The 26,188-nt window shown below is 51.9% G+C and overlaps 9 protein-coding genes across 9 annotated transcripts; 4 read left to right on the top strand and 5 right to left on the bottom strand.

The window, feature by feature from the left end:
- Positions 1-2,107: 2,107 nt before the first annotated feature.
- AYL99_11548 (hypothetical protein) lies at positions 2,108-2,860 on the bottom strand (the record flags this gene model as incomplete). The annotated part of the gene is made up of 1 exon (XM_018843054.1): positions 2,108-2,860. One exon carries the CDS (start codon positions 2,858-2,860, stop codon positions 2,108-2,110), a length of 753 nt encoding a protein of 250 aa, XP_018687814.1.
- Positions 2,861-5,182: 2,322 nt separating this feature from the next.
- Positions 5,183-8,332, bottom strand: AYL99_11549 (hypothetical protein; the record flags this gene model as incomplete). The annotated part of the gene is made up of 3 exons (XM_018843055.1): positions 5,183-5,687; positions 5,743-8,234; positions 8,288-8,332. The coding sequence occupies 3 exons, from the start codon at positions 8,330-8,332 to the stop codon at positions 5,183-5,185; spliced, it is 3,042 nt and encodes a 1,013-aa protein (XP_018687815.1).
- Positions 8,333-9,923: 1,591 nt separating this feature from the next.
- On the bottom strand, positions 9,924-10,502 carry AYL99_11550 (hypothetical protein; the record flags this gene model as incomplete). The annotated part of the gene is made up of 1 exon (XM_018843056.1): positions 9,924-10,502. The coding sequence occupies one exon, from the start codon at positions 10,500-10,502 to the stop codon at positions 9,924-9,926; it is 579 nt and encodes a 192-aa protein (XP_018687816.1).
- Positions 10,503-11,688: 1,186 nt separating this feature from the next.
- On the top strand, positions 11,689-13,633 carry AYL99_11551 (hypothetical protein; the record flags this gene model as incomplete). Its single annotated transcript, XM_018843057.1, has 2 exons — positions 11,689-13,513; positions 13,569-13,633. 2 exons carry the CDS (start codon positions 11,689-11,691, stop codon positions 13,631-13,633), a joined length of 1,890 nt encoding a protein of 629 aa, XP_018687817.1.
- Positions 13,634-14,706: 1,073 nt separating this feature from the next.
- Positions 14,707-16,002, top strand: AYL99_11552 (hypothetical protein; the record flags this gene model as incomplete). The annotated part of the gene is made up of 1 exon (XM_018843058.1): positions 14,707-16,002. One exon carries the CDS (start codon positions 14,707-14,709, stop codon positions 16,000-16,002), a length of 1,296 nt encoding a protein of 431 aa, XP_018687818.1.
- Positions 16,003-16,537: 535 nt separating this feature from the next.
- On the top strand, positions 16,538-18,244 carry AYL99_11553 (delta-1-pyrroline-5-carboxylate dehydrogenase, mitochondrial; the record flags this gene model as incomplete). Its single annotated transcript, XM_018843059.1, has 2 exons — positions 16,538-18,029; positions 18,084-18,244. The coding sequence occupies 2 exons, from the start codon at positions 16,538-16,540 to the stop codon at positions 18,242-18,244; spliced, it is 1,653 nt and encodes a 550-aa protein (XP_018687819.1).
- Positions 18,245-18,709: 465 nt separating this feature from the next.
- AYL99_11554 (tubulin beta chain) lies at positions 18,710-20,478 on the top strand (the record flags this gene model as incomplete). Its single annotated transcript, XM_018843060.1, has 8 exons — positions 18,710-18,721; positions 18,825-18,848; positions 18,906-18,931; positions 18,980-19,021; positions 19,074-19,128; positions 19,182-19,314; positions 19,376-19,698; positions 19,747-20,478. The coding sequence occupies 8 exons, from the start codon at positions 18,710-18,712 to the stop codon at positions 20,476-20,478; spliced, it is 1,347 nt and encodes a 448-aa protein (XP_018687820.1).
- A 1,319-nt stretch (positions 20,479-21,797) lies between these two features.
- On the bottom strand, positions 21,798-22,190 carry AYL99_11555 (hypothetical protein; the record flags this gene model as incomplete). The annotated part of the gene is made up of 2 exons (XM_018843061.1): positions 21,798-21,887; positions 21,948-22,190. 2 exons carry the CDS (start codon positions 22,188-22,190, stop codon positions 21,798-21,800), a joined length of 333 nt encoding a protein of 110 aa, XP_018687821.1.
- A 763-nt stretch (positions 22,191-22,953) lies between these two features.
- AYL99_11556 (hypothetical protein) lies at positions 22,954-24,200 on the bottom strand (the record flags this gene model as incomplete). Its single annotated transcript, XM_018843062.1, has 2 exons — positions 22,954-23,914; positions 23,989-24,200. 2 exons carry the CDS (start codon positions 24,198-24,200, stop codon positions 22,954-22,956), a joined length of 1,173 nt encoding a protein of 390 aa, XP_018687822.1.
- Positions 24,201-26,188: the final 1,988 nt, after the last annotated feature.

Consider the following 26,188-nt stretch of genomic DNA (forward strand, 5'->3'; position numbering starts at 1 on the left):
TATTCTCCAATCGCATCTGGAATTTGGTGGTCAGAGCTTTTGCACTGCCACCGTGCTAAGACTTCCGTGGACTTCTCCATCAGGCAGCCCCCTTGTCACTCATCGGGGAACGAAGGCTACCGGCTTCGCCTGGCTGACCGTGGAAGCGCTCCTTATCTGATCTCTCCTATCACCTTCCGTCAAATTTGGTTCTCATCCACTCCTCCACTTCTCACCTAACTCCGATATACCTGGAGACGTACCGGACACAAGCATACAAATACTGCGAATTACGCATATTGGTGGACGGAGCGAGTAAGAGTGGCTGAGTTCAAGTGGCAAGTTTCTGGAATCTCGGTCTGAAACAGGGATTTCGATATCGGAATCTAGACATGGGCAGGTTCCATGTCTTTAGAACATCATGTCTTTCTGCTCGGGTGAGAGAAGGCTCATTGAAAAGGCCATCCCATATGTGTGGCGCTTAAGTCTCTAACACCTCATGCCGCCTGATAGAATGGATCTCCTCATCGCACAAAACCAACCAACCTGAAAAGCCTAGGACTCCATACGTGCGATGTGCCTTCAATAACCCCTTTCACGATTAGCCCATTTTCATCTCGTCGAATCTTCCATTCTGAATCGTTACCTAAACTTTTGATTTCTCCCATGTCCTTTGCTGCGCTCACGTATGAGTCTGAGAGATTTCATTTGGCGGTATTGTCGTTAATCGATTCACCAGTTGAGACATATAAAAGGCTGTCGATAGTCTGGGGCTAGTCGAGGTAGATGCCATCGCGAGCGAGAGGAGTTTGACCGCTTTCTCCTCCACTCCCTTCTTTGTTCCTGCCACTCAGCGTGCTCAAGCATGTCGCAGAGATGACCAGAGATAACCGACAGAGATGAAGATAGAGATTTGATCGACATTAAGATTGTCAAAAGGTCTGAGCCAAGTGAGACCTCTGCTGAGATCTCCGAGCCGTGAGATGGAGGCCGGCTTCCCTGTCTGGGTTTCTCAAACCATCCTGAGAGTGAAGATACCATCCGCTGCAGAATAGTTATATCTGGAACCCAGGTCAACGAAAGTCGCCCTCACATTTTCGAAAAGAATTTGGATTCCGCAGTCTCTTCACTTCAATGCCATATCTCCTATCACCGTCTTCACGGTCTTTCGGTTGTTCAAAATCCTACGGACTCAAGCTCAATTCTGGCCCATACGGAGTGTATGGACTACTCCCGTTATCAGGGGCCTTGATCTGATCGGTGACAAGTGCGAGTTCAGCTAAAACTGTTGCGCATGATCTTCAGAAGAAGTCTTTTGCACTATATCTTCCTGGCCCAGAAGGACGCTGTTTTGCAGAGGTCAAGGTGCACAATTTGATGGCTCTGGTATTGATATAGTCATCGTATATATGACGCGACGAGACGTGACGGCGATCGACAGCAATAGTTTGAATAACGTCAAATTCCTTCGGTGACGCATATAGACAGTAGCAATGAGGTCTATACGGCGGCGGGTAGATGCACATTGCGCAACTCTGTATGCACCAACATTCACATGTTGGTCAACCAGCAGCGGCATTTTCTGAAACAAGATTGACGCGAGCTGCATATCAAATGACGAGTTCTGTCGACTTGTTCAGGACGCTCCGTTCTTTGACTCTTCTCGGCGGCTCGTTCATTCTCTCTGCCAAGCCTCACATGTGGGCATTCATCATGTAAGAAGCCACTCGCCATTCGAAAAGTTGCTAAAAGGATTTGTTGGTGAAAGTGCTAGGCTGGGCCTTCTAGATCCCATGAAAGCGCCATCATCCAAGTCCTCGCATCTCAGGAGTCGTCTTCAAGTCACGGGAGACTAGTTCCCACCATAATATGGGACTGTCCTACACCTCCCGAGGAAAGTGAGGCAACCATCAGGACATGGACGGTATGGGCGATTGGCTGGCCGCCAATGTTGGGCTCCATGTTCAGGCATCATTCTGTGCCTTTTCCATTTGACCATCATGAGCTTGCACAGCCGCTAGAAAGGCACAAAACAGTGAAAAATATCCAGGGCCACTTATGCCTTGACTTTCGAAATGCTCCCACCAAATGCTCATTCGCATCGTCATTGTTACATATCATTATTAGTTCAGTCATACTTGGCCATCAAACCCCCAGGAGCTCCATTTTTGGCAATGAGGTCTTCAAATCCTTCGATCCGGCTCACCATGGCATAGGGTTTGTGTTTCTTCTCCTTCTCAACCGTTCGCTTGAAACACCCACTCCAACCCGGGCGCGGGTACTCGGCCACCACGTTGTTGATGGTGTCTGGGTGTACCAGCTCCTTCCCGGCGCCGATGTTATCCAACAGCGTCCCCCAGTGGATCAGTCTGGTGACCAGCGTCAGCTTCCCTTTGTCCTGCACATCCTGGTGTCTGATGATGGCTTCGACGACACTTTCCGCCTGTTCTCGCGGCGCCACCCCGTCTCCTCCACCCGACACCTGCGGATTCTGGAGGAGATCAAATGCGTGGACGCCGGCAAAGAACTCATAGCTGAGGCGGGTGCTCGTCATGAATTCGTCGCAGGTGCCAATGTCATGCAACATGGCGGTCAAGAACCACGTCTCGTCCAGTTTGGAGCCTGGCGTGACCTCAAATTCGGGAAAGCACTGCCTTGCGATGGCGCAGCCGTACGAGTACACGCGCAGACTGTGGCGGTAGGTGTCAGCGTCGAGCTTGGACTTGACATAGCTGTCGACACGCGTGGCGAGTGGGGTGGTGGGAGGCTGGAGCGAAGAGATGGCGACGGCCTCGGGGCTGGTTGTTCTGGGCTTGTCTTGCGATTGATCGGCCGGAAGAGCCGTGAAGCCATAAGTCTTTAAGTCCTCCCCGTCAGACATGATGGTGCCGGGCAAGGTCTCGAGAGTTTTGAAGCGAGCGGGTCGGTGTTGGTGGTGATTACCGGGTCGATTGCGCAGATGACAAGGCTGTGCAGTTATAGTGTCAACGGGAGGAATGGATAGCCCGATGCGTCGTCGGTGTATTGTAAGACGGAGAGGAACACAACGTTCGCACTGCCTCTCGAGCAATGCCCCTTACATAGGTAGCTTTTTATACACGATTCCCTGATCTCGCCTTCACATCTACCCGTACTCCTCTGGGGGGAGATTGATTACATCACATCCAATCAAGACAGGCGACTGACTGTTGATTCTTTCTTTTCTTCAAATCTTACTAACAAACTCTCCCTTCTCCCCCTCCGCAAGAATCCGCATCCCGCCCTGTGCTTGACTTCTCTGGTGTCTGGTGGCCAGGCATGGGGATTTTGCCACTTCGGGACATGGATAACTCCCCATTCCAGCAACTTGGGCGACAAAGAGGGAGCAACGTCGCGGAAAAGCACGGAAAGGGTTGCAAACTCGATAGTTGGGGTTATTCGATTTCGCAGACTCGCACGACAATTCCCATATGGGTCTTGCAAGGGAAATACTTCATGCTCTCACCCCCTGCACGAGAAAACCCGCGATATCCTGTCGCGGGATCTATTGGTCAGCTCATCAAAGCACTTAATCGGCCAATATCATGTGTTACCTTGCTAGAGTTACAGAAACTACTACTAAACGTAGCCCACGCCCTGCTGTCGACATGTTGACACACACAAGCTGCACGAAGTCGCCATTTCTTTTTCTCTCTCCATCTCCAGCTCCGCGGAAGCGCGCGAACGATTGGAACACCTGGTACCGAAATGGTCCAGTCTCCGATCCGAAATGCGACTCGTACGTATGAATGGTGGGGGAGGTTTCCTGCATTGACCACCAGCGACGCGAAGGCAGCTAGTCCTACCCGAGTCAACGGAGAGAGCCTCCGCCCGCATTTACCTGCGCTAGATATCACCATGCGTGCCAAAGGGCACGGAGTATCTGCAGCAGCATCGATTACTTTTTGGGCGGGGTTCTGGAGCTCGCCGTCCGATATGTCTCTCCGCCTTGTCGGATACCACGCCTGAAGGGCATTCGAAGACATCCTTTTGCTCAACAGATGACACAAAGCCATGGTCCAGGACAGGGCGTCATGGTTTTGGTCAGAGTGCGAGGGCGAGAGACGTGTCTTGACAGTCCTCTCTCACACACGCACAGGAATCGAGGCCATTATTATCCGTCGACGCCCGCAAGCGTTGGGTTATCGTGCGGGAGGGAAAGGCTGCCAGAAGAAGAAATCGCTCATCATGCTCTCCAGAGACTATCTCCCATCCAGGTGAGGGAAGATGATGCCGTAGTCTCGCAAACATTCACACACACAGACCATCATCGCTCAATATCTCGTTCGTTTACTCCTCCCCGGCCGGTGTCATGTCCTCTCACACCCTCTCACACCCGGCCCCTCACCGCGACACGATAATGCTTTTTTTTGAGACGGCAAGACAATTCTGACGGCCGCGGATCGTTGTCTTTCTTGATTGACGGACCATCATGAACTGTGCAAAGTCACTAAGGTGAGGGAAGAACGCAGTGACGGATGATACACGCAAAGATCATGGAATCTCTCGAAGCTAGATCCGGGGTCCCAGTCGGTCAGCACGACCTGCTCGATCTGCTTGCGGGTGCCAGCTTGTGGGGTCACAACAGACATGGCTGGCGGAAGGATCTGTGTTTGCTTGCTGTCCCTTCCGTGGCTGAGTTTTAGAGCGCTCCGACATGTCTTGGGAGCCAGCCACGATTGCCGTACTCAACAGAGGCGGTAGACCAAGACCGACAGACGTGAGGCGTGGTTTGTTATGGTGGTCATGTGTGAGAACGCGGTGAGCGATCGCGTAATAATGTGAAGACTCGACTGGGAGCGAAGGAGGCTCTGATTTCGCTTCAGCCTCAGCCACCAACACCCTGTATTTACCGAGTACGCCATTACGAGCACCTCACTGCTGGTGTTAGTTCTGACGCTGAAACTGCGGAATGCAGATGGGGGGAGGTTTTGGCATTCTGCCGATATCTAGTCGAGTGCTGGATTGAACAGTCCCATCTATTTGGCCATCTGGGGAGGATAGGTAATATTGCGGGTGACAAGCACGCAAATAATAGATGCTCCCACAGGAGATGTCCCTCTGTGCTCCGTATCCAAGCTCTCAGTGCCCCGATAAACGACGATCCTCCGTTGCCCATCGTCCTCTGCTTTTCAGGCAAACATAGCATACTCGTACATGGGAGGAGACTCATATCGTACTGTGTTCAGTCCATTGCCTCCAAATCCAATTGGCCAGTCTGTTCCTTCCATGACACCTTCCAGATATCCGCGTTTCCTTTGTCCGTCTTGATCTTCTTTGTTCGGTTGGCACTTCCCCCACCACCGCCAGCAGACCCTTGTTCTGTTGCCTGAAGGAGGGCCTGGCTGTCAACCGCAAACGCACGAACCAGTTCCTTCATTCTTCCGCTCTCCACAAAGGCATTGGTTAGCATGGGAGTCTCCGCAACCACCTGGGCCAGGGTCATGCATTCAACAAGCCATGCACGAGAAGAGAAATGCCCTGCAAACCACAACGCGCTGTTGTAGGCGAGAACACACTCGGGGATGTAGTGGTTGCGTATATCGTTCAGCACCACTGCCTCCATTTCATCTTGAGGCTGGCACAGAAACTCATTGTCGAAAAGTGGAAGCATCGCCTGTCGGACTTCCTCGAGAGCGCGTTTCAGCTCGCGCTTATAGTTTCGCGCAACTGAGGGGTTCGTTCGGTGCCTGTTTTAGTCTCATTAGCTTTGTCTAGGGATAAGTCAGTGGCATGGTTACTCACTGCTCGAGAGCATCTGCCACTTCCTGAAAGGCGTCCAAAGCATCAATAGCAGCCACAAGTTGTTCCAGGTGTTTCCAGATCAGTGATTTCAGCGCCAACGTCTGTCGATCGGTTCCGGCTCTCGTCAAAGGATGGTCGGAGTGTGCTCCTTTTCTCTTCCTCGTCGGACTGCTCATGGGAGTAACCCGATCTTCATCCAGCTCCTCTGCTTCACTCTCAACATTGCCTGTTGGTGGATCTGCATCCGCGAACTGAAGGTTCATCCCCAAGGCTGCTAGGGACATGTCCGAGAGACGAACACGGTCAAGCAGCTGACGCATGGCGACGAATCTTCCTTCGACCAAGAACACTTTGTAGAGTACTGCAACAGACCAGGCAGCGGCGCCCCAGTTTTCAGCATCAACGTACCGGATCCACTCCACACTCCTGACAGCCTTCTCGTCAGCCTCAGTGACTTCGCCTGTCATCAAGCTAGGCCGGACCTTGTACTGTGCTAATTTGCCTGAACCACCCAAGATTGTGAGTCTGGCAGATATCGGGCCATGTTTATACCTCCGAAGCTTCTGAAGATCTGAGTAGTTGGCGAGAGAAAAAATCCCGTAGGTGACTTCTGAGACATTGATGTTGTACTGTTTCATCAGCTTTACTTGGAGATCTCTCTCGCGGCGATCTGTGACGTTGATCAAGATGGCCCCCATAACGTGATGACTTCTCTGTTTGGACAGCTTGGACGCGTAAAGAGGAATCAGGAGCCACTTGCCCCAAAGCTCTAACAATCCGATATAGGCTGCGATATTGTTTTCAAGTTCGTATTCGTGTTCGACGTACGAAGACTCCAAGAAGCCTAGAGACCGTAACAACAACTGAAGATGCGCAATCATGCGGACACTGTCTTGGTCCTGAGCATTCAACATGGCAACTTCAGTTCCCTCGTCCTGGCTCCTGGTCATAAGATGCGATCCTTGACCTGTTGTATGTGCCACACTAGCAGCAGCTCTGCCGACGTTCACAAAGAAGTTGTCGAATTCTTTTGACACCACGGTCAGTTCCATGAGCTTATGCGGTTGGTGAGCTTCGTGTCTGGTAGCTGGGCTTGACTGAGCAAGAGTGACATATTGCTGGATCTCGGCGGTCGATGGTGGCGGAGGTCCATACTCTATGGCCGCTGTATCCGCCAATTTCTTTCTGTAGGCCTGAAGATAGTTTCGATATCTCCGGATAAGAAGAGAGTTAAAAATGGAGAACAAGTTGTCGTCAATTGACCTGCTTGCAGATCTCGAGGCCGCAACATCACCGCAGAGGATACCGTAAGTAGCCTTCTGGAATTGATCTTTGATGATTGGATTTTGAGCCAGGGCCTCGCAGCGCTCTAACCATTCAGAATTTGAGGCAAAATTCAGAATACGCAGCCAAGGGGAGTCGGCCATTTGTTCAGCACGCGCACCACATCCACAAAGTGTTGTATATCTCCAGACTTCTTTCCGTTCCGCGAACCATGATTGAATCTGATTGTTGGTGTATCCCCTTCGCAGCATTTCCCAGTACGTTTGCCAGGTTGCCTGGTCATGATATTCATCCTGTTCTTGAAGCACAGCCGACTCTCTGGTTGGAGCGTCAGGGTCCAGCTGGGCAACGAGTGGCCTCTGGTCGACTTTGCGAACGTGGGTTCGATCCAACCCAGGATTTGACGGTTCCAGTGGTAATGACCATACTCGGGTTCGTTTCTGCTGCTTGATGGCAGTTTGTGTGAAGATGGGTCCAGCGCTCCAAATACCATCTCCACGTTCCGATTTCTCAGAGAGACTGCGTGTGCATTCTTCAATGGGAGGTGACGTCTGAGCAGCTCTTTCTTGTAACCACGCCAGGATGCTTTCGTACTCCTGTGCAGCAGCATCGGAGTCAAGGAATGCAGTCCAGAGTTCGACGTTGCTGGAATAGCGATGTAGACCACCCAGCCTCGATTCCTGGGCAATTTGTGCGTCGTTGAGGGAGGTGGGAGAGTTGCAGTAGAGAAGGTTCCTAACCAAGATCCACAAATCTGATTCGAGCTGTATCTTTTCCAGTTCTCCGACCGACTCCTGCGCAGGCGTCTTTGATTTTCGAATGTCCGCAATCTTGCTGTAGCGCTCCAACAGGACCAAGGCATCCTCCCATAGAGAGTTGTCGGCGGGCTCTCGATTAGATACAAATCGGTCTAGAGCTTTTGCAAACTCCTCGACCTGCCTACTCACACGGTCGGCGGTATCTTGAAGGGGACGGAGCATCTCCTGTGCAGAAGATCTGAAGGGCGACGGGCCATCTAAAGTGTCGATCAGCATGTTGGCTTCCGACTGCGTTTCGACAGTAGGGGAGTTCATAATGTTTGGTGGAGTCGAAAGGAATTTGTTTTGGTTCGTCGCACCTTCGTGGACCGACACTTCTTCATCTTGGTCATCCATCTCTTGGTCTTCGTCAGATACATGTGGCTCTTCCAAGGTCTGGTGCACGTCCATCTGCGCATTGGATTCAGTAAATTCTACCTGCGGAAGCTGCAACGGGGACTTACTTGGGAATGCCTCCCATGGACGGAGGATCTTGTGATGGGAGCCATCGACGCGTGTTGACCGCCGACGCTTCACGTGGTTTCTCAACGAAAGGAATCTTGACCTAATAGCACGATGGAGGTTGTCTCCGAAAAGCCAACAACTTTGAATCCTCGGCCCTCTCGCTTTCTTAGGCCTTTCACACGCGACGCGGCAGTTTACTCGGGAAGCTAAACCCAAATAGGCTATTGGGCGAAGTTATGAAAAATGCCACTCAAATTCTTTTCTTCCTCTTCTTCCTTTTCTTTTCTTCTATCAATGTCAACCAGGTAGTCATTAGAGTCTCGGAGCGGACATTCAATGTTCGTTCAGATCCTACGGGGTCTCTTGCGTGCTCACGACTGCCTCAGAGTATCTTTCGGCATTCGCTGTTCAGCTGACCAGACCTTACAAACGGGACTGATGGTTCAGGTAGAAAAATCGAGTTGCTACATCCACCTCTCTATTGCCTTGTGTAAATTCCTCTGCAGAGTTCTCAGACTATATATGCGCTCAGCGCAAAAGGGGGTTTCGTGGTAAATGAGATCCGAAGCTTCACTGCTGTCCTCGTTGCTCCATTTTTAGCCTCAGCAGCTTGGGTTTCGGGCATGAGGTGGTACTGGCATCATCTCCTTTGTCCTTATAGAATGCATTGCAACATTCATACAATGCGTCTACTACTGACTGGCATTTCTCCTCTTTGTAGTTGTTTTTCTGCAAACAATCTGTTTGGCGCACAGTGTCAGTTTCACAAATGTGCGGTGAACTTGTTGTGGAACACACCCTGGATTGCACACTGCACAGAAACAACATCAGTGTTAACAGTATTGCTGAGGCTGAGGAAGAAACACTCACTGCTCTGGGATGACAAGGAGGATCGGTCTTCAAGTCGTCTTCAAGTCGGCCCTTATAGACAGTCGGTATTATCGAACAAAATCCGAGTTTCTGAGGGTTGAAGCTCACCATTATGTTGTCTTCAGTATTGGGGAATGCAAAGCAAGAGATTGTGATCTAGTTGAGATACAACAGAAAGACAGCAGATGTATGGAAGAGACTCAGGTCAAGCTAGTTGAAGGATGAGTGGTCCGTTTGTCTGCTATATACATGCGAGGCACCCAGAGGTAGGTCCTTATTACTTTCTAGCCCTGGACATTTCCTCGCAGTCGATGTGCGTCATAGTTTGACCAGCCCACACCGTCAACTTACGTCTCAGGGAGCAAAGGATCTCCATCTTTTTCTGCCAAACAATGTCACTGAGTTTAAACAATCTATCTATCTCCTATTCTCGTGCTGATGGCCTACCCCATGTTACAGATGCAGATGGACGTTTGGTGCGAATCACCAACATGGAGGCGCCGACTTGATTTCCCTGCACCATTTGGTGAAATTACCGGGTATGCGGTATCTAGTTTGACAGATGAACGTAACTTCCCATTCAGATATAAAACATATGAATTCCTGGCCTTTTTTCAGGCAGAGAACCAGCGGCATATCTTCCCAACAAGCCGACATAGCGACACAGTAGGAGAAACAGTCAAACTTGGAGTACATTCCTGCAACCAAGGATTCTCTGGATTCATCCCCCTGACACTCATTAAAGCAATTGACAGTCAGTGGACCTCAATCGTCCCAAACAGCAGCCTTGGCTTTCTCTTCAGCTTCTTTTTCACGCTCTCTCTCCTCCTTTTCCTTGCTTCTTCGTTTCATCTCCTGCTCCCTAACCGCTCGATCATACTGCTTTTGTTCCTCGGTCTTCTTAGGGACTTTCATCCCTAACCCTGCGGCTATCATTCGACTAGCGGTGGCTGTCGTCTTCTCTGGTCTTCGTCGCTCTCGATCAGAGTCGGTCTGCGGTGTGGATGCTCCGGAAGCGGTATACGGCCTGGTACTTGGACGGCCTCCCCCAAGCACCTGGGCAGACGACCAGTCGATGTACTGCCCACCATTGCCCGGGGCAATGGGAGTAGGAGGTGGTGGACGCAGTGCAGGATCTGCGGACTCGAACTGTTTCAGGGAGACGCCCGTGCCTTCGATAGGAGAGAGTGTATTCAGATCTTCTTCAATAGGGGAAGAAGGATCATCATCTTCCCAAGACTCAATCACTTCCTTCGTCTTCATGGGGGGCGTAGGCTGGTGGTTAGGAGGGAGGTTAATGTGCAAGCCTGGCAACTTGGATTGTATCGATGTTTGGCCCGACATGCTGATGCCAAAAGAAGATTTTCCGAGGAGACGGCGCACGAGCAAAGAAATAGCCAGAAGCAAGGATATTGCGCAATGTTCCAGGGACGAGACGATCGGATCATCTCCTGGGCGATGTCATAAGATACTCGAAGTCCTCGACAGCTGCGTGCTCCGCAATGAGCTCCATGCCTTAGACATCTCGTGTCAAGAAAGCGGAACGACGAATCGCAGCAGAGGTCAAAGTTCAACGGCGGTTGGCGGTTGGTGTCGCCTAGACGAAAAGGTTCTGGTTAAACTGGGGGTAGCCATGGGGCATTGCAACCCTGTACCACCATCCCCGCATTTGTACTGGGGGCACATGCTGCAGGGTCATAGGTAAGGAAGAGGGCAACTAGGGCCGAGCAGCAAACAACTTGCCAGCCTGGACGGTTTACTCCCAGGTACCCATCGAGATCCCCCAATGATCTCGAAACGGTCCCTAGGCTGATATTATATCCCCCGCCAGATGCACGAGCAGTAACACCAGGGTCATTCTCGTGTTTCGTGCCACCCTCTGGATCCCCCGCCCGAGTCGGCGGTGCTTCGGAGCCTTACCAGCCTGCGAAAAGCCACCAATCTCGCCCATAAAGCTCTCGAAAATCCACTAGCGTCTCGGAAACCAGGCCGCAAACACCCGTGTCACAATGGAGTGCGTCTCGATACCTCTGCCTCCTCCTCAATGGCGTCCTCTCCGACCTCGGAAGTCTTTCACCCGCCTCACTGATGGTACCCGAAGTCTCATATTTACCGTGCCGAGCGTTCTAGACACGAGCCCTTCTCCAACCTTTGTATATATTCCCCTCACCGAATATCAGGACTTTTTGGGTTGCTGAGCTTCGTTATTGATCCTGGTTAGTCAATTGACGCCTTTGGAGCCCCAAAATCGTGGTATTTGTTATAGTGTCAGGGTCGAACTACTGGCCATTCTTTTGTCTTTTACAAGCATTCAGCGTGCTTGTCAGGAATGACCAGAATCATTCTGCCGAGGGGATTGAGATCCCAGAAAGCCTCGTGGTCAGTCCTATACAAACATGGTACCTGCGGAAATGTTGCCCCATTCTCGACGTCTGTTCGACGGTGGAGCTATGCCGACACAATCAACAACCTTAAAATCGGCAAGCACACACGCGTGCTCTACCAGGGCTTTACCGGGCGCCAAGCAACTATGAATGCGCAAGAATCACTCGATTTTGGTACAAACATTGTTGGCGGTGTCAAGCCCGGAGTGGAGGGTGAGCATCTGGGCTTACCAGTCCTTCCCAGTGTCAGGGCCGCCGTGGAGAAACTCAAGCCCGATGCCAGTGCCATCTACGTCCCCGGAAATGGAACCGTCACGGCGATGGAGGAAGCTATCGAAAACGAAATCCCCCTCATTGTAGCGGTTGCCGAACACATACCCGTGCACGACATCTTGAGGATACACCAAATGCTTCGAACACAGTCAAAGACGAGATTGGTGGGCGCAAACTGTCCCGGAATCATCAACGTCCACGGCCGCTGTCGCTTAGGATTCCAGCCTCTTCCGTTCTTCAAGGAAGGCAACATTGGCATTATCGCCAAATCAGGCACGTTGAGCTATGAAGCCGTCGCATCTACGACACGAGCGGGATTGGGACAGACATACGCAATCAGCATGGGTGGCGATGTGCTCGCGGGAACAACGTTCACTGAGGCCTTCCAGGTCTTGGTCGAAGATGAGAAGACTGAGGGCATCATCATGATCGGGGAGATCGGAGGAAGTGCTGAGTTGAGGGCCGCAGAATGGATCAAAGACTATCAGCGGCGGACTGCCAATCCCAAGCCCTTCATGTCGGTTATTGGAGGTGTCGAAGCTCCGCCTGGCCGGATCATGGGCCATGCAGGAGCCTGGGCTGCTCCTGGAGAAGCCACCGCGGCGCAAAAAATCAAAATCCTGGAAGATGTCGGAGTAAAAGTCGTTGACCATCCAGAGAAACTGGGGGAGGGCATGAAGAAGTTGCTTGCCGAGCGATCCAGATCAGGGTCAAACGGCAGGATAGGGTCCTCGAGTGCATCGCAGAAAAGAGGCTACCATACAATGCGAAGGCGGCCGAGATTGGTTGACGCAAAGGGCACTTCCCAGCAACGGCGTAACTTGTATATCAAACCTTCCCAAGCCTTTGACATGTTGAAGCAGAGGGGGATACCAACCGTCGACAATCCCACGGGGCTCCAGGAGAAGTTCCTTGCCATCTCCATTGATCGGGAAGCACGGCAACCCTGCATTATCGCATCACCCACCACAGATCCTTCACAAGCGTTCCAGAAGTCCAAAAAGTTTCCCTTTGCGTACGGAACGAATGAAGCGACTTCAGAAACAATGCTTGAGACAGTGTCGGCACATTTGGGCGTTTCCGGAAAGGGCCAGCATTCCCTGGGAAGACTTATTGCCGAGCTAGTCGACCTCTTCATGTCCAAAGAAGCTTTTGTACTACAGACGAAAATCGTGATTGACAATGAAGGAGGGCTCCAAGTACAAGGTGCCAAGTTTGGGTTTGACGACGCGGCTTTCAGGAGTTCAGGGCGACAGGCAGACGTCCATGCCCTGCGGGACATTCAAAGCGAGGTGCGTGAAGAAGTCGAGGCTGAGAAAGAGGGCATGATATACGTGAAGTTAGCTGGAGAGGGCACCCTTGGAACGATTGTCAATGGCGCGGGGCTCGCTATGAACACCGTCGATGCATTGGTGGCACGAGGTGGACATCCAGCAAACTTTATGGACACGGGCGGGAAAGCCACTTCCGACACCATCAAGGCGGGTTTCAGGATCGTGACCTCGGATCCTCGAGTCAAGTGCATATTCGTGAACATCTTTGGTGGCCTGACTCTGGGCGACATGATTGCCCGGGGTATCCTGCTGGCATTCAAGGACTTGGATCTTCAGGTCCCTGTGGTCGTCCGCATTCGAGGAACGAGGGAGGCTGAGGGGCAGAAGGTCATCCGGGAGAGTGGTCTCAAGCTCGATGCATTTGGTAAGTGATGACCGTTGTGTGTGATCCACTCCTCAATGTTAACACATTGTCACAGATTCTTTCGAAGAAGCAGCAGCTCGCGCAATTGCATTGGCAAACGGAACAGCGAAGATGAAATAAAAGGAAAGGCTGCACATATATGCACAACTTGTAGGGCTTGGTGATGGTGTTGCACATGTTTTTCATGGTGTCTCAGAGAGCCTGATGCGGGATTTTGGGTTTTTAGTGACCATGCCGGAGTTGCATTTACAGTACATGTCTGATCGTCGGCTAAGTCCATTCTGGATTAAAAAGAGCTAGGTCACCGCAAGCGAAGGGATGCTCTAGAGGTTAGATGGAGAAGACTGGGATGTAGATCAAGTACAGAAATTAATCGGACAAGGTGGGTTATATACAGACACTAAAAAGACCAAGAGCGTATCACATTGATTAGCAGTCGTGGGTTCCACGAGCACTTCGCAGTCGAGGTCGCGACTCGGACGGATTTCTAGCCGACTGACTGTCCCTGATATCGACGTCGCAATGGCTGACTCGGCAATGGGCGCACTCCTCGCATCGCTAGACTGATGTGGAAGTACATATTTCCAGCCTCTCCCTACAGTATGTCTTTTCGCACAATACTGTGATCCTTTATGCAGACGTCGACACGAGACTGCGGTACGATGCTTGATAGTAGCTGGCGATCCGGCGTCGTCCGAATGGGGAAGTCGGCAGAACGCGGAATCGTCATTGTGACAATCTATGTAGTCAAACGCCATGACTGTGACTGGCCATGCTAATACGTCGACTGGAAGAGAAGTTCACAATTAGCGAATGGAAATAGAAGTAATGCGCGAGGACGCAGCGTAGCGTGCTGGATTGGGCGGATTAGGCACAGCTGCGGGCCGCTTGGTCTTGGAGAAGAACTCGGTAGGTATCAACACGCCACATACGGTTGGTGGTGGTTCTAACCGTGACGGCTTCCAGCTGACACCTTTAATGCAAAGTTGCTGACAGACACTCGTTTCGAAGAGTATTCGACGTTTAACTCTTGTTGTCGCCAGTTCTTTCCCACTTATCTTCCCTTTTCTCTGTTGCACAGGTATTGCCAGAAGAACGAGAACCCCCTAACTAATTCTCTTTCCTGGGCACGTCTATCATCCACTGCATCTCGCTGTTGTCGACCTAGGGATAGCAAGGGGACGTTTTCCAATATGTCGACCTTTTCAAACGAGTCATTCTCCAAACTGGCGTCGATTTCCACGCAGACGCTTTCGGGCTTCTCGTGGTTTTGGTCCTACTACCTTCTCCCTGCAGTTGTGGCCTATCCTTTTCTCTGCTCAGCACTCCGGTTCCGCCGGCTGAAGGCCCTCCAAGCGAAGTACAAATATGGCACGCCTGAACATCCTTCCTACGAGGGAATGACCGTCAAGGAAGCCCATGATATCCTGAAAGCTGTGAGCGACCTGGAATTCCCAACCTTGTTTGAGAAGGGGCTGCAGTTTGCTCTCTTCCGGACGTACGGCATCCCCACCATCAGCGAGCTCTTAGTCAAGACAACGCAACTCTCGGCGGAGAAGAATGTGCCCAAGCGATACGCCGACACAGGGGTATTGCTCGGCGACATGTATGGTGGTGAACCTGAGAGCGACAGGTGCATTGAAGCTTACGCCAGACTGAATTACTTACACGGACATTACATCAAACAAGGCAAAATCACCAACGACGATATGTTGTATACACTGTCATTGTTTCTCAACCAGCCTGTGGAGTGGATCAACAAGTACGAGTGGAGGAAACTAAGTGACCTGGAAATTTGCGCCATGGGGGTGTTCCATAAAGCCATGGGCGATGGGATGGAAATCTCCTTTGAGAAACTCCCGTCGTACTCGACAGGATGGAAAGACGGGCTGCACTTCTACCGCGAGCTGGATACCTGGGCTAAAGAATACGAGAAGGCATGCATGGTACCTCACCAGAAGAACTACGACACGGCAGTGCAGACTCGACGGTTGCTGCTGAGCATGTACCCTCCCTTCATGCAGAGTGTCCTTGCAAATGTTGTGAGCGCTCCGTTGGACGATAGGCTCAGGGAAGCCATCATGTTTGAGGAGGCACCACCCTCGTACCGATCATTCTTCAACGGCTTTATGGAGCTGAGACGTCTCTATCTGCGATATCTTGCTTTGCCCAAACCCTCGTTCATGGCCAAACAGGTCATGACCAAAGAACCTGATGAAAATGGCAGAAGATACTATGTTGCGTGGGACACTGCACCTGTTTACGTCAAGCCTACTCTGTGGAATCGATGGGGTCCGGGGGCAATAGTTCATCTCGTGCTTGGAATCCCCCGTCCGGGCGACCCTGGCACATATCCTGAAGGCTTCGATATCAACAGCACTGGGCCCTCGGTGTTCGTCGGCAAGGGATCGAAAGAAATGGAGATGACGAGGGAAAGACTGAGGAAGGAGAGGACAGGTGGATGCCCGTTTGCCGTCCATCGGGCATGAAATTTCGCGATTGTCATAGAAACCCGAGAGATAAATCGATATTCGGATATCAAAGTGATTTTCAAGTGCCACTGCGCCTTGTGACGACCGATAAATTCGCCTTAGCAAGGCTTCACAAGAACATCTTCTTCAGCCTCTAGCCCCAATTTTCAGCACCGAGGCGCAGCTCTCGCCAATAGACAACCGCCCAACAGGCGCCTATTAGTGGCCTAGTGACCCTGCAGTCCCCTGTGGTCCCTATGCTACGCTTCCCTGACAGGCATCTCCCTAAGCACCAACCATCGCCCCCGCCCGCAACCGACGATAGCCAGAGGGGGAGAATGAATTTGATGATCTCAAAAACTCGACGTGGGGCGATTGTCGTATTTTGTAAGGAGGGGAGGAGTAAATTCAGTCTCGTCAGGTGGCACCTGCTCTTTGGGAGAAAATGTCTGGTTCAATAAAAGCAGTGTTCTCATTTTCTCGTCCCTCGCTACTTTCTGGTACTGCTCCGACCACTCGATCCTTCTACAGCCTCCGCTCAACTCACGTCACAATGTCGACCCTCGCAGCTTTCCGCCTGCCGAACATCACCAACGAGCCCAACAAGCATTATGAGAAGGGAAGCCCTTCGCGTGAAGCTCTCGCTTCTGCGGTGGCAGCTTTGCAGGAGAAGGCGCCCCTTGAGATCCCTCTTGTTGTCTCCGGCAGAGCTCTGAAGACGTCGTCCATCCTCGCACAGAACAGTCCGTCCTCCCACGCGAGCGCCGTTGCCAAATATTCCAATGCCTCCGCCGAAGACGTTAACAAGGCCATCGAAGGCGCCCTTGCTGCGAAGCCCGCCTGGGAGTCTCTACCCTTTGCCGACCGAGCTGCTATCTTCCTAAAGGCCGCTGATCTGATCAGCACAAAATACAGATACGAACTGATGGCTGCAACAATGCTGGGTCAGGGAAAGAATGCATGGCAGGCTGAGATCGATGCGGCTGCCGAGCTAATCGATTTCCTGCGGTTCAATGTACGATACGCAGAAGAGCTGTATGCGCAGCAGCCACCCTACAACTCTCCGGGGGTGTGGAACAGGGTTGAGTATAGGCCACTTGAGGGCTTTGTCTATGCTATCTCTCCGTTCAACTTTACGGCCATCGGAGGGAATCTGCCTGGGGCTCCAGCGCTGATGGGCAACGTGGTGATTTGGAAGCCCAGTCCATCCGCCATTGCGTCGAATTACTTGGTGCATCAGATCCTCGTTGAGGCCGGACTCCCTGCTGGCGTCATCCAATTTGTCCCCGGTGATGCTGAGGAGGTCACCAAAGCTGTCCTTGGCCACAAGCAGTTTGCAGCACTCCATTACACCGGATCAACGGCTGTCTTCCGAAAGCTCTATGGACAGATTGGACAGGGCATTGCGGAGGGGAGGTACAAAGGTTATCCCAGAATTGTGGGAGAGACTGGCGGAAAGAATTTCCATCTAGTTCACAACAGTGCTGATATCACCAATGCAGTGGTGCAAACAATCAGGGGCGCGTTCGAGTATCAAGGTCAGAAATGCAGTGCTTGCTCCAGACTGTATGTGCCGTCGTCTATATGGCCCGAGTTCAAAAACAAGCTTGTCGAGGAGACCGAAAAGCTCAAAGTTGGACCCCCAGAAGACTTTGGAAACTTTATTGGGCCAGTCATCCACGAGGCGAGCTTCAAGAAGCTGTCTGGCGTGATCGATGCTGCAAAGAACGACAGCTCGCTGGAGCTCCTTACTGGTGGCAAGTACGACAGCTCGAAGGGATGGTACGTGCATCCTACCATCTACGTCACCAAAGATCCCAGTCATCGGAATCTCAGCACCGAGTTCTTTGGGCCTATCCTGACCGTCTATGTCTACGATGACGCGGCGCCGGATTCTTTCGAAAAGGCTTGCAAGCTCGTGGACAGTACTTCGGAGTATGGTCTGACAGGGGCGATATTTGCTCAAGATCGTGCAGCGATAAGGTATGCTGAGGAGGCCTTGAGAAACGCGGCAGGCAACTATTACATCAACTGCAAGAGTACAGGTAAGTGTTGAATTGGATGAACTATTTCCAGGCATCCACTGACTTGGAGAACAGGTGCTGTTGTTGGCCAACAACCATTCGGAGGAGCACGAGCTTCAGGGACAAATGACAAGGCAGGCTCAGCAGCAATCTTGTCACGGTTTGTCAGCATGAGGTCCATGAAGGAGGAAACCTTGCCGACTGCAAAGGTGGAATATCCTTCCAATGAAGTGTAGACAACAAACACAGAACTTCAGGCTTATGTCTTTGATACCCGGCATCAAGTATGTCACGACTGCGTTGATACAACAAGAGGATATTGCACAAGATAGACAAACAGTATAGTTGTATGATGAGATCCGGACACCGCTACAAACGTGACATGTCGCGGTGAGACTGGTGTTGATGTAGGCGCGTGTCCGTTGTATTGCCGAACGGCCAGAAACGGAAAGGCGTTGGTATCGCTAGCGCCTTCTTCACCGCCTGACCTTGTGCCTATCGCGGTGGAAGCTTGGCGCTCCACTGCCCAAACTTCGAGTTTGTTGACCTGCGGCCTTCAATTCTGTCTCGTTCGTCCACCACTGCACCTTACCACCTTGACCATCTTCTGGAGAGATCGTTCCTTGGAGTAGCTCATCCTTCATCCTCTTCATCTCGCAAATTGTCCATATCTGCTTCATCATCCTCATTACTCCGACACCATGCGTGAAATTGTGAGTTAGCTACGCGTCTCAAACCCTGTTTACCCCCTGTTCTCACACCCCACCATCCAATGTACCTTCACAGCTTGGAGACTGACATGTCCGTCACGAACAGGTTCACTTGCAGACCGGCCAATGTGTAAGTGCTCTCGAATCGACTTTTTTTTTCCCCTCGAAGACTGACACACATTATTAGGGCAACCAAATTGGTGCTGCCTTCTGGTACGCAGTCTCCAACACGCGACGACTTCAAGTCTAACAAGGTCCCAGGCAGATCATCTCCGGCGAGCACGGCCTTGATGGCTCTGGAGTGTATGTTTCTACCTATATAGAATGTCTTGATCATGGAGTTGACCACATGCAGTTACAATGGCACATCAGACCTCCAACTTGAACGTATGAACGTCTACTTCAATGAGGTACGCCAATCTCTAGATCCTCCAGCTTGATCCGCCTTCTGACCTCCATTCAGGCTTCTGGAAACAAATATGTTCCTCGTGCCGTCCTCGTTGATCTCGAACCCGGTACTATGGACGCTGTTCGGGCTGGTCCTTTTGGCCAACTCTTCCGTCCTGATAACTTTGTGTTTGGCCAGAGTGGTGCTGGTAAGAGGATATTGCAGCTGCCCAGCAGGAAAATGATCACACCAATAACACATCTGTGCAGGGAACAACTGGGCCAAGGGTCACTACACTGAGGGTGCCGAACTTGTGGATCAAGTTCTCGATGTCGTCCGACGTGAAGCCGAGAGCTGTGACTGCCTCCAGGGATTTCAGATCACCCACTCCCTCGGTGGTGGTACCGGTGCCGGTATGGGCACATTGTTGATCTCCAAGATTCGAGAAGAGTTCCCCGACCGAATGATGGCCACGTTCTCTGTCGTCCCATCCCCCAAAGTTTCCGATACCGTGGTCGAGCCATACAACGCTACACTGTCTGTCCATCAATTGGTTGAGAACTCTGATGAGACGTTCTGCATTGACAACGAGGTATGGTATATCTCTGCCTGTTCTTTTCCTCTGTCCTAACCTGTTCAGGCTCTCTACGACATTTGCATGCGAACCCTCAAGCTGTCCAACCCCTCTTATGGCGACTTGAACCATCTGGTCTCGGCAGTCATGTCCGGTGTCACCACTTGCCTGCGATTCCCCGGTCAACTCAACTCTGACCTAAGAAAATTGGCCGTCAACATGGTCCCCTTCCCCCGACTTCACTTCTTCATGGTCGGCTTTGCTCCTCTCACCAGCCGCAACGCCTACTCCTTCCGCGCTGTCAGTGTTCCCGAATTGACACAGCAGATGTTCGATCCCAAGAACATGATGGCTGCTTCCGACTTCCGAAATGGCCGATATCTGACTTGCTCTGCCATCTTCCGTGGCAAGGTCAGCATGAAGGAGGTCGAGGACCAGATGCGTAACGTCCAAAACAAGAACAGCAGCTATTTTGTCGAATGGATCCCCAACAACGTGCAAACCGCTCTTTGCTCGATCCCGCCGCGTGGCCTCAAGATGTCATCCACCTTTGTTGGCAACTCGACCTCTATCCAAGAACTCTTCAAGCGTGTCGGTGACCAGTTCACTGCCATGTTCCGACGCAAGGCTTTCTTGCATTGGTACACTGGTGAAGGTATGGATGAGATGGAGTTCACCGAGGCTGAGTCCAATATGAATGATCTCGTCTCGGAGTATCAACAATACCAGGATGCTAGTATCTCTGAGGGTGAAGAAGAGTACGGTGAGGAGGAAGCGCCTTTGGAGGAGGAGGCTTAGACGCCAGATGGTGTTTTCCTGCACGACGAGCTGGGTTTGTCTCTTGTCGGTGTTTACATCTGAGCACCCCACGAGGATGTCGATGGCATGGATTGCAGTAGTGTGAACAACTTAGACAGGGCCATTGATTGGTTTTGTTTGGAATCCATCGGTCAGCACCAAATTTTCGTTGATTTCCAGGGCGATGCGATGCAGGGCAGGATGCGGAATCTTCAGACATTGACTGAGCTCACTCCAGCCTTCCATCCATAGCAAGCAAGCGTGGCGAACACGGTAGTGAATTGAAATGAAGCAGTTTCACTCAATCAATTTGATATACATGTTTTATGTTTCGCAGACAGAGGCAGTGACTTGGCTGGAGCGGCTGTTCATTCCTGGGTATTGCTTCTCAATCCTTGATCAAAACTCCGCCAAGTTCTTGTATGCATGTATACGTCTGTGTGCTGTACCCTGCATCGCTCGTATTGTGCTGTGTGCCCTTGTGCTATATCCTCGCCATTCTGATCAGTCTCCCAGCTCTCGTCTGCGCCTGCGTCTAAGAGAGGTGAGGAGAGATAGGGGAGTGGGTGTATGTGCGCGCATCTGAGTTACTTTGGTCCCATGAATGCATTCCTGGGCGCTAGTAGAACTAACTCTGTCTCTGTACTCTCTCTCTCTCTCTCTCTCTCTCTCTCTCTCTCTCTCTCTCTGTGTCGGGGTCAATATTCCCCACGGCGCCTTTTGTCGTAGTTAGTTAGTTAGTTAGTTAGTTCACTGCGAGGAGAGAAGGAAGTCTGCGCATTGAGACCTGGCACTTGGACATGGAAAGAGGCTACGAGAGGTTTCACCATGGCGGTTATTTTGATTCATGGGGAGAATAGTGACACAGCTGGTGGGTCATGGGATCAAGGTCCGCAGCGCACATCATACGAAGGACTGGCTATAACTGCGGATTGAAAGATGATCACAACCGACTCTTGAATGTTGGAGAGACCGTAGAACTAGAGTGACCAGGCAATAGCAATTGAATATGTTGAACCGTCAAGTTTGAGCACCAAGAAAATCCCCACCCTCAACCAGTGTCCTGTCCCCTTGCTTCAGCGTTGTAGCCCTATGCTGCTTGATTCATTTTACCGGTGATGAGATGCAATTCTCAAGTAGCTGCCGAATGAGAGGCATCCACATGTCGCCATCCCTCACTATCGATACATCCACATGTCGCCACCTCGATTCCAAGGCGGGTGTCCGCACCCTTGACAACAGAGCACAACTATCTTCCTTCACCATGACCCGAAAATATGCAGGCAGAAAGTTGTAATCGTAGTTCGATGTCATGCGTGTCAAGACTGAGGCGTCGTAACACCACTCTTGTGTCCACCGCCAACCTGCTCTTGGTGGACTTCGATCGAATCTCCGTCTTGCATATCAAGCTGCGCGCATTGGTCAGCAGGGATTTGAGTGCTGCGCTCTTTCGTCGCTCCATCACTCACCTGTTCTGGTGTATCTACGGCATTCACTTTTTGACCATCGAATAAGAATCTGGCCGACTTCGGGTCTTTGCCTTGTCTTTCGCAAAAGGCTCGCATCAGCTTCTCGAGTTTCGTGCTTCTCTTGATCTTAAAGAAAACTTCGTTGTTGCCGTCGGTGACCTTGATGTTCAGATGCTCGTTGCCGGGGTTTACAGGAGGCGCATCGCCGGCGCCGTTTGGCGAGTTCTGACCATTCTCCGACATCTTTTCGGGTGTGGACGGTGTAGATGAAGACAGAGAGGGCGGACGATGGCAATTGCTGGCGAAAGCGCGTCTCGGAGTTAGCGACTGTTTCAAGGAGCGGAGGCTGGCTGAAGCGTGGGAACAAACAAACCTGGGCGTAGATCTCCAACGAGTCTCTGGGGGCAAGTGGCTGGCAGAGAAGGGAAGAGTGCAGAGGCGAGCAGTGATGGGAATAGAAGTGGAAGTGGAAGTGGCAGTGGGAAGAGTGTGAACAAAAGAGAAGAGAAGGGTGAAGTCTAGTCCTGAGACGGGAGCGTCGCGCAGGACAGGCAAGAAGGCACAAAGGGCAAAGGGCAAATGGCAAATGGCTTGATGGCAAAGTTGCGCAGTGTTTGCTCCATCCAATCCGGAAGTGAAGTTGGATCAAATGCCCCACGGAAGTCAAGATTGTCAAGGTCGCAACAACGATCATATACCTCGATACATACAGGACAATGACTGACTCTGACTCCTAGTTCCTTCACTCTCGCTTCACTCTGCTCTCATCCGTTCTTCATCTCTCTCTCCTCTGTCCCTCCTCCTTCGGCGATTAGCATATCAGCTGGTCCTTAACCCCTGGCGACACTATTCCCAGTTGGCTTTGACATTCTATCCTTTCTCTCCCAGCGTCGAGGCCCTGGAGACTGGGAAACGCAGTGCATGGAAGGTGTTGTCTGGGGCACAGCACCACAACGAGTGAGATTGGTTTGGATTTGTCCATTTATCAAACCATCATCCATCTATTCTAGACCCACGTCGACGGCTGCTGAGCATCTCGCCTCCCACTTGCTCCTCCACTGACATTCTGTCCCTGCATCTGACTGCCGCTGCTCCCGCCTCCCCCCAGGCCTCTCTTCATCATCCGCCCCAGGATTCCCACCATCTCGGCCGCATCCTGAAACGAATCATCATCCATGCCCTCTTGCGCTTCATACACGTGCCTAATGGCCATTCTCGCCATCTTCCGCGATGCCTCAGCTTCGTGTAGACAATCGTAGACATAGGCGACGTATTCCACTTTGACCGAAAGGCGAACTGGATGAGAGCCAGGAAGTAGCCGCTCGGCGAGTTCGTCGGCTTCGCGGAACGCTTGTGTTGCGTAGGGGGTGTAGTCCTGTAACAGAAGGAGGAACGTTGCGGTGCCGTTCCCATTGCCGTCCCCATTGTTGCCATTGGCGTAATAAGGATATGTGGCGGGGAGGGGAAGTCCAGGCGGAGTTCGTGTGGTCGTTGTCATCCCCCGGCCGCCGCCCACGGGACCTCCAAGACTGATAGCTGGTGACCTCCTTCGTCCGCTCTCCGTAGGAGATCTGACTGTGGCCTGTCTGTTCGGCCTTTCTCTCCCCGTCCTCGACTCCCTCGGACTTAAAGGTTCGGGAAACAAAGTATAATTCGCATCGCCGCCGGCGGTACTCCTTCTCCGATTAATGCGATCGTTCACCGGCGGCTCATTATGAAATAGCACGAAAATATGGTAGAAGCTGGCCTTGAGTTTATAACTCAGCACCTTGAGTTCCACGTAGTGGCCAACCATGGGGAGCACATATTGTTCCACCATGACGAGTCCTTCGCGGGCGAGCCATAGGATGTGGTGAATTAGATGGCGTGCTTTTGGGTCCTGAACGGGGTCCAGGCGTTTTGCGCGGCGTGCGCGTAGAAGTTTCTCGGCGAGAATCACAGAAAGACCGAGAACGCGAAACAGAAAACTGGTCATGAAGCTTGTGTCAACAAGGGTCTGAATGGAGCGGTCCTGTGACCGGAGAGAACAAGGGGGACTTACCTGGAAAGATAATTATTCTCGGTAGTAGTAACTTTTGCAAAATAACCCAGAAACTTTTGATCCACTTCCGAGGAGGCCATCCAAACCGAATACAGGGGAGGGTCTGACTTGTTTTTGCTGAGCGGCTGCCACTGTCGAGACAAATATGTCAGTTCCACGTAACCTTCTTTCCATCCTTTGCGCGCTCGTGTGGGTTGTCGCGACTCCGACATGTTGTCCCTTTTGATCAATTCTGTATCCATGCCCTCTTTGACCCAGAGCTGGGGAGCCAGCTGGTAGGATATGTTTGAAGCAACCGGCAAGATCCGTCAACCACGGCAAAGAACTTTGGACGCCTGCAAATGTGGGAGAATGCCTGGAGAGAGCGAGAGAGTGGGGGGAGGGTGAGAGAGACTCCTGCCCTTTCCCAGCGTATAGACACTTGACGGTGATCCGTAGAAGTGAGGTGATTGTGGATCCAACGGACACAAAAAGAATGGTGGGAGAGAGAGTGTCAACGGAGAACTGGGGGTTGTGAAACAAGCGAAAAGTGCAATTTACCTCTAGCCGCCCGGCCTCAACTTGAAGGCGCCTGCAACAAATGCCCGCCTCAGCAAGTCAGGGGTTACGCGTGAAATGTTGAACAAGGCTGTCGAAGCCTTGGAGGACCTATTTGGGAGTCGGACCTTTCGGAGAATTTGCTTCAACAGTCGGAGAAAAGCACGTTGAGACAACCGGCCGTTCTTTGACAATAATAACGTGACTTTTGACGTCGTTTTTGATTTGTTCAGGTGTGAGTCGGAGTGCGACCAAGAAAGCGAGCGTGTGTACAAACGAGTGACTTTCGCTGTCTGTCTATTGAGCGACGGTTTCTTTCTGGGGGTATCGACTGTTGGTACAAGTAGCAGAAAGAAAAGAGGCGGAAACTTCTGAGGCCAACGCCAGAATGATTAGGGTTAAATCTTGACGGGGAACGCGCTGTTGTTACAGAGATGTACAGGTGAAGAAGGTAAAAGAACTCGTAATAGCCGGGTGGCCAGCTGTACAAAAGGCTGTGCAGGTTGTGGTGCTGCCGAGATTGGGTTTCTGAGGCCAGATGTCAGCTCGCTGAGACCGAAAAGTGACTCGCCCATGACGTCCCTGCAACGTTCCTGGAGGAAGATGCAGAGCCACAGAGACGTCGGATTGGAGCGCCTACGTACAACACACTGGCGCAAAACCGCCTATTCGCCCAGCACCCTTATTATTAGAGCCAATGAATCCGGGACAGGTAGTGTGGGAGGTTGCAATTGCGGCCGCAGGGCTTTCGTCTGGGAATGAGGCTGTCGGGTACTGATTGTTCTGGTCTGACGCATGGTGTTGCGCAGTCAGGAGAGAAAAAGAGCCTTTGGTTCCTTTCTGGCGAGCGGGCCTTCAAACGGTGTCTGCAGATACTGCTCGATCTTGCGTGGCGTCCACAGTTTCCAACAGATTTGATCAGGGCCAAATCACCAAGGTTCTTTTCGTCCTTCTCCTCTTTCCTGGGGAAACAACCAAGTTGGGGAACAAATCGGGTGGACGACTGATTGGGAAGGTAGCTGTTGGCCACAGACGCAGATTGCCAGGCTGGGAGCAAGTGAAATGCACACGACAGGAGATTCCCACACTGGACAATTACCAACGGGACGAATGAGTGCAGCACCGGTGTAGGGAGGTGCAGATGCAGGATGCAGGGAGGGTATGGTGTCGGATGGACCTAGTTAGTTCAAGCACAAGACAGAGCCGTAGTGACTGTGAGCAAGCTGCAGGACGGAGCAGCAGCGTAGGACGTAGGACGGGGGTGGAGGGCCCAATGATCACCATGCCATGACGACGATGTCCTGGGCAGCAGCAGGAGCAAATGAAACGAATGTAGCCATTGCCGTCGAGCTTGTTGGAGCTGGCAAGTGGAAAAGCGATTTAATGGGGACGAAGATGAGAGGTCAGCAGCAGACGAGTAGTGGACGAGAGGCTGAGAGCCGGCGATCTGGGAGAAGCTGCATCGTGCCAGCGCATCAAGCGCGTGCTGCCCTGGTCGCCGGCTAGTGAGCTTGACCTGACCGGCAATAGCGTGTTAGCCATGGATTGACCCCTGTGCCCACTGCCCAGTGTGGAGGAAGCTTGGAGACTAGCTGGAGCAGGACAAGCTGCTCACGGCCCAAGGTGGTATTAGGGTTTGAGGGTTCTGGACAGGGCACGACAG

This window comes from Fonsecaea erecta (genome assembly GCF_001651985.1).
Source record: "Fonsecaea erecta strain CBS 125763 chromosome Unknown Scaff14, whole genome shotgun sequence".
Taxonomy (NCBI): domain Eukaryota; kingdom Fungi; phylum Ascomycota; class Eurotiomycetes; order Chaetothyriales; family Herpotrichiellaceae; genus Fonsecaea; species Fonsecaea erecta.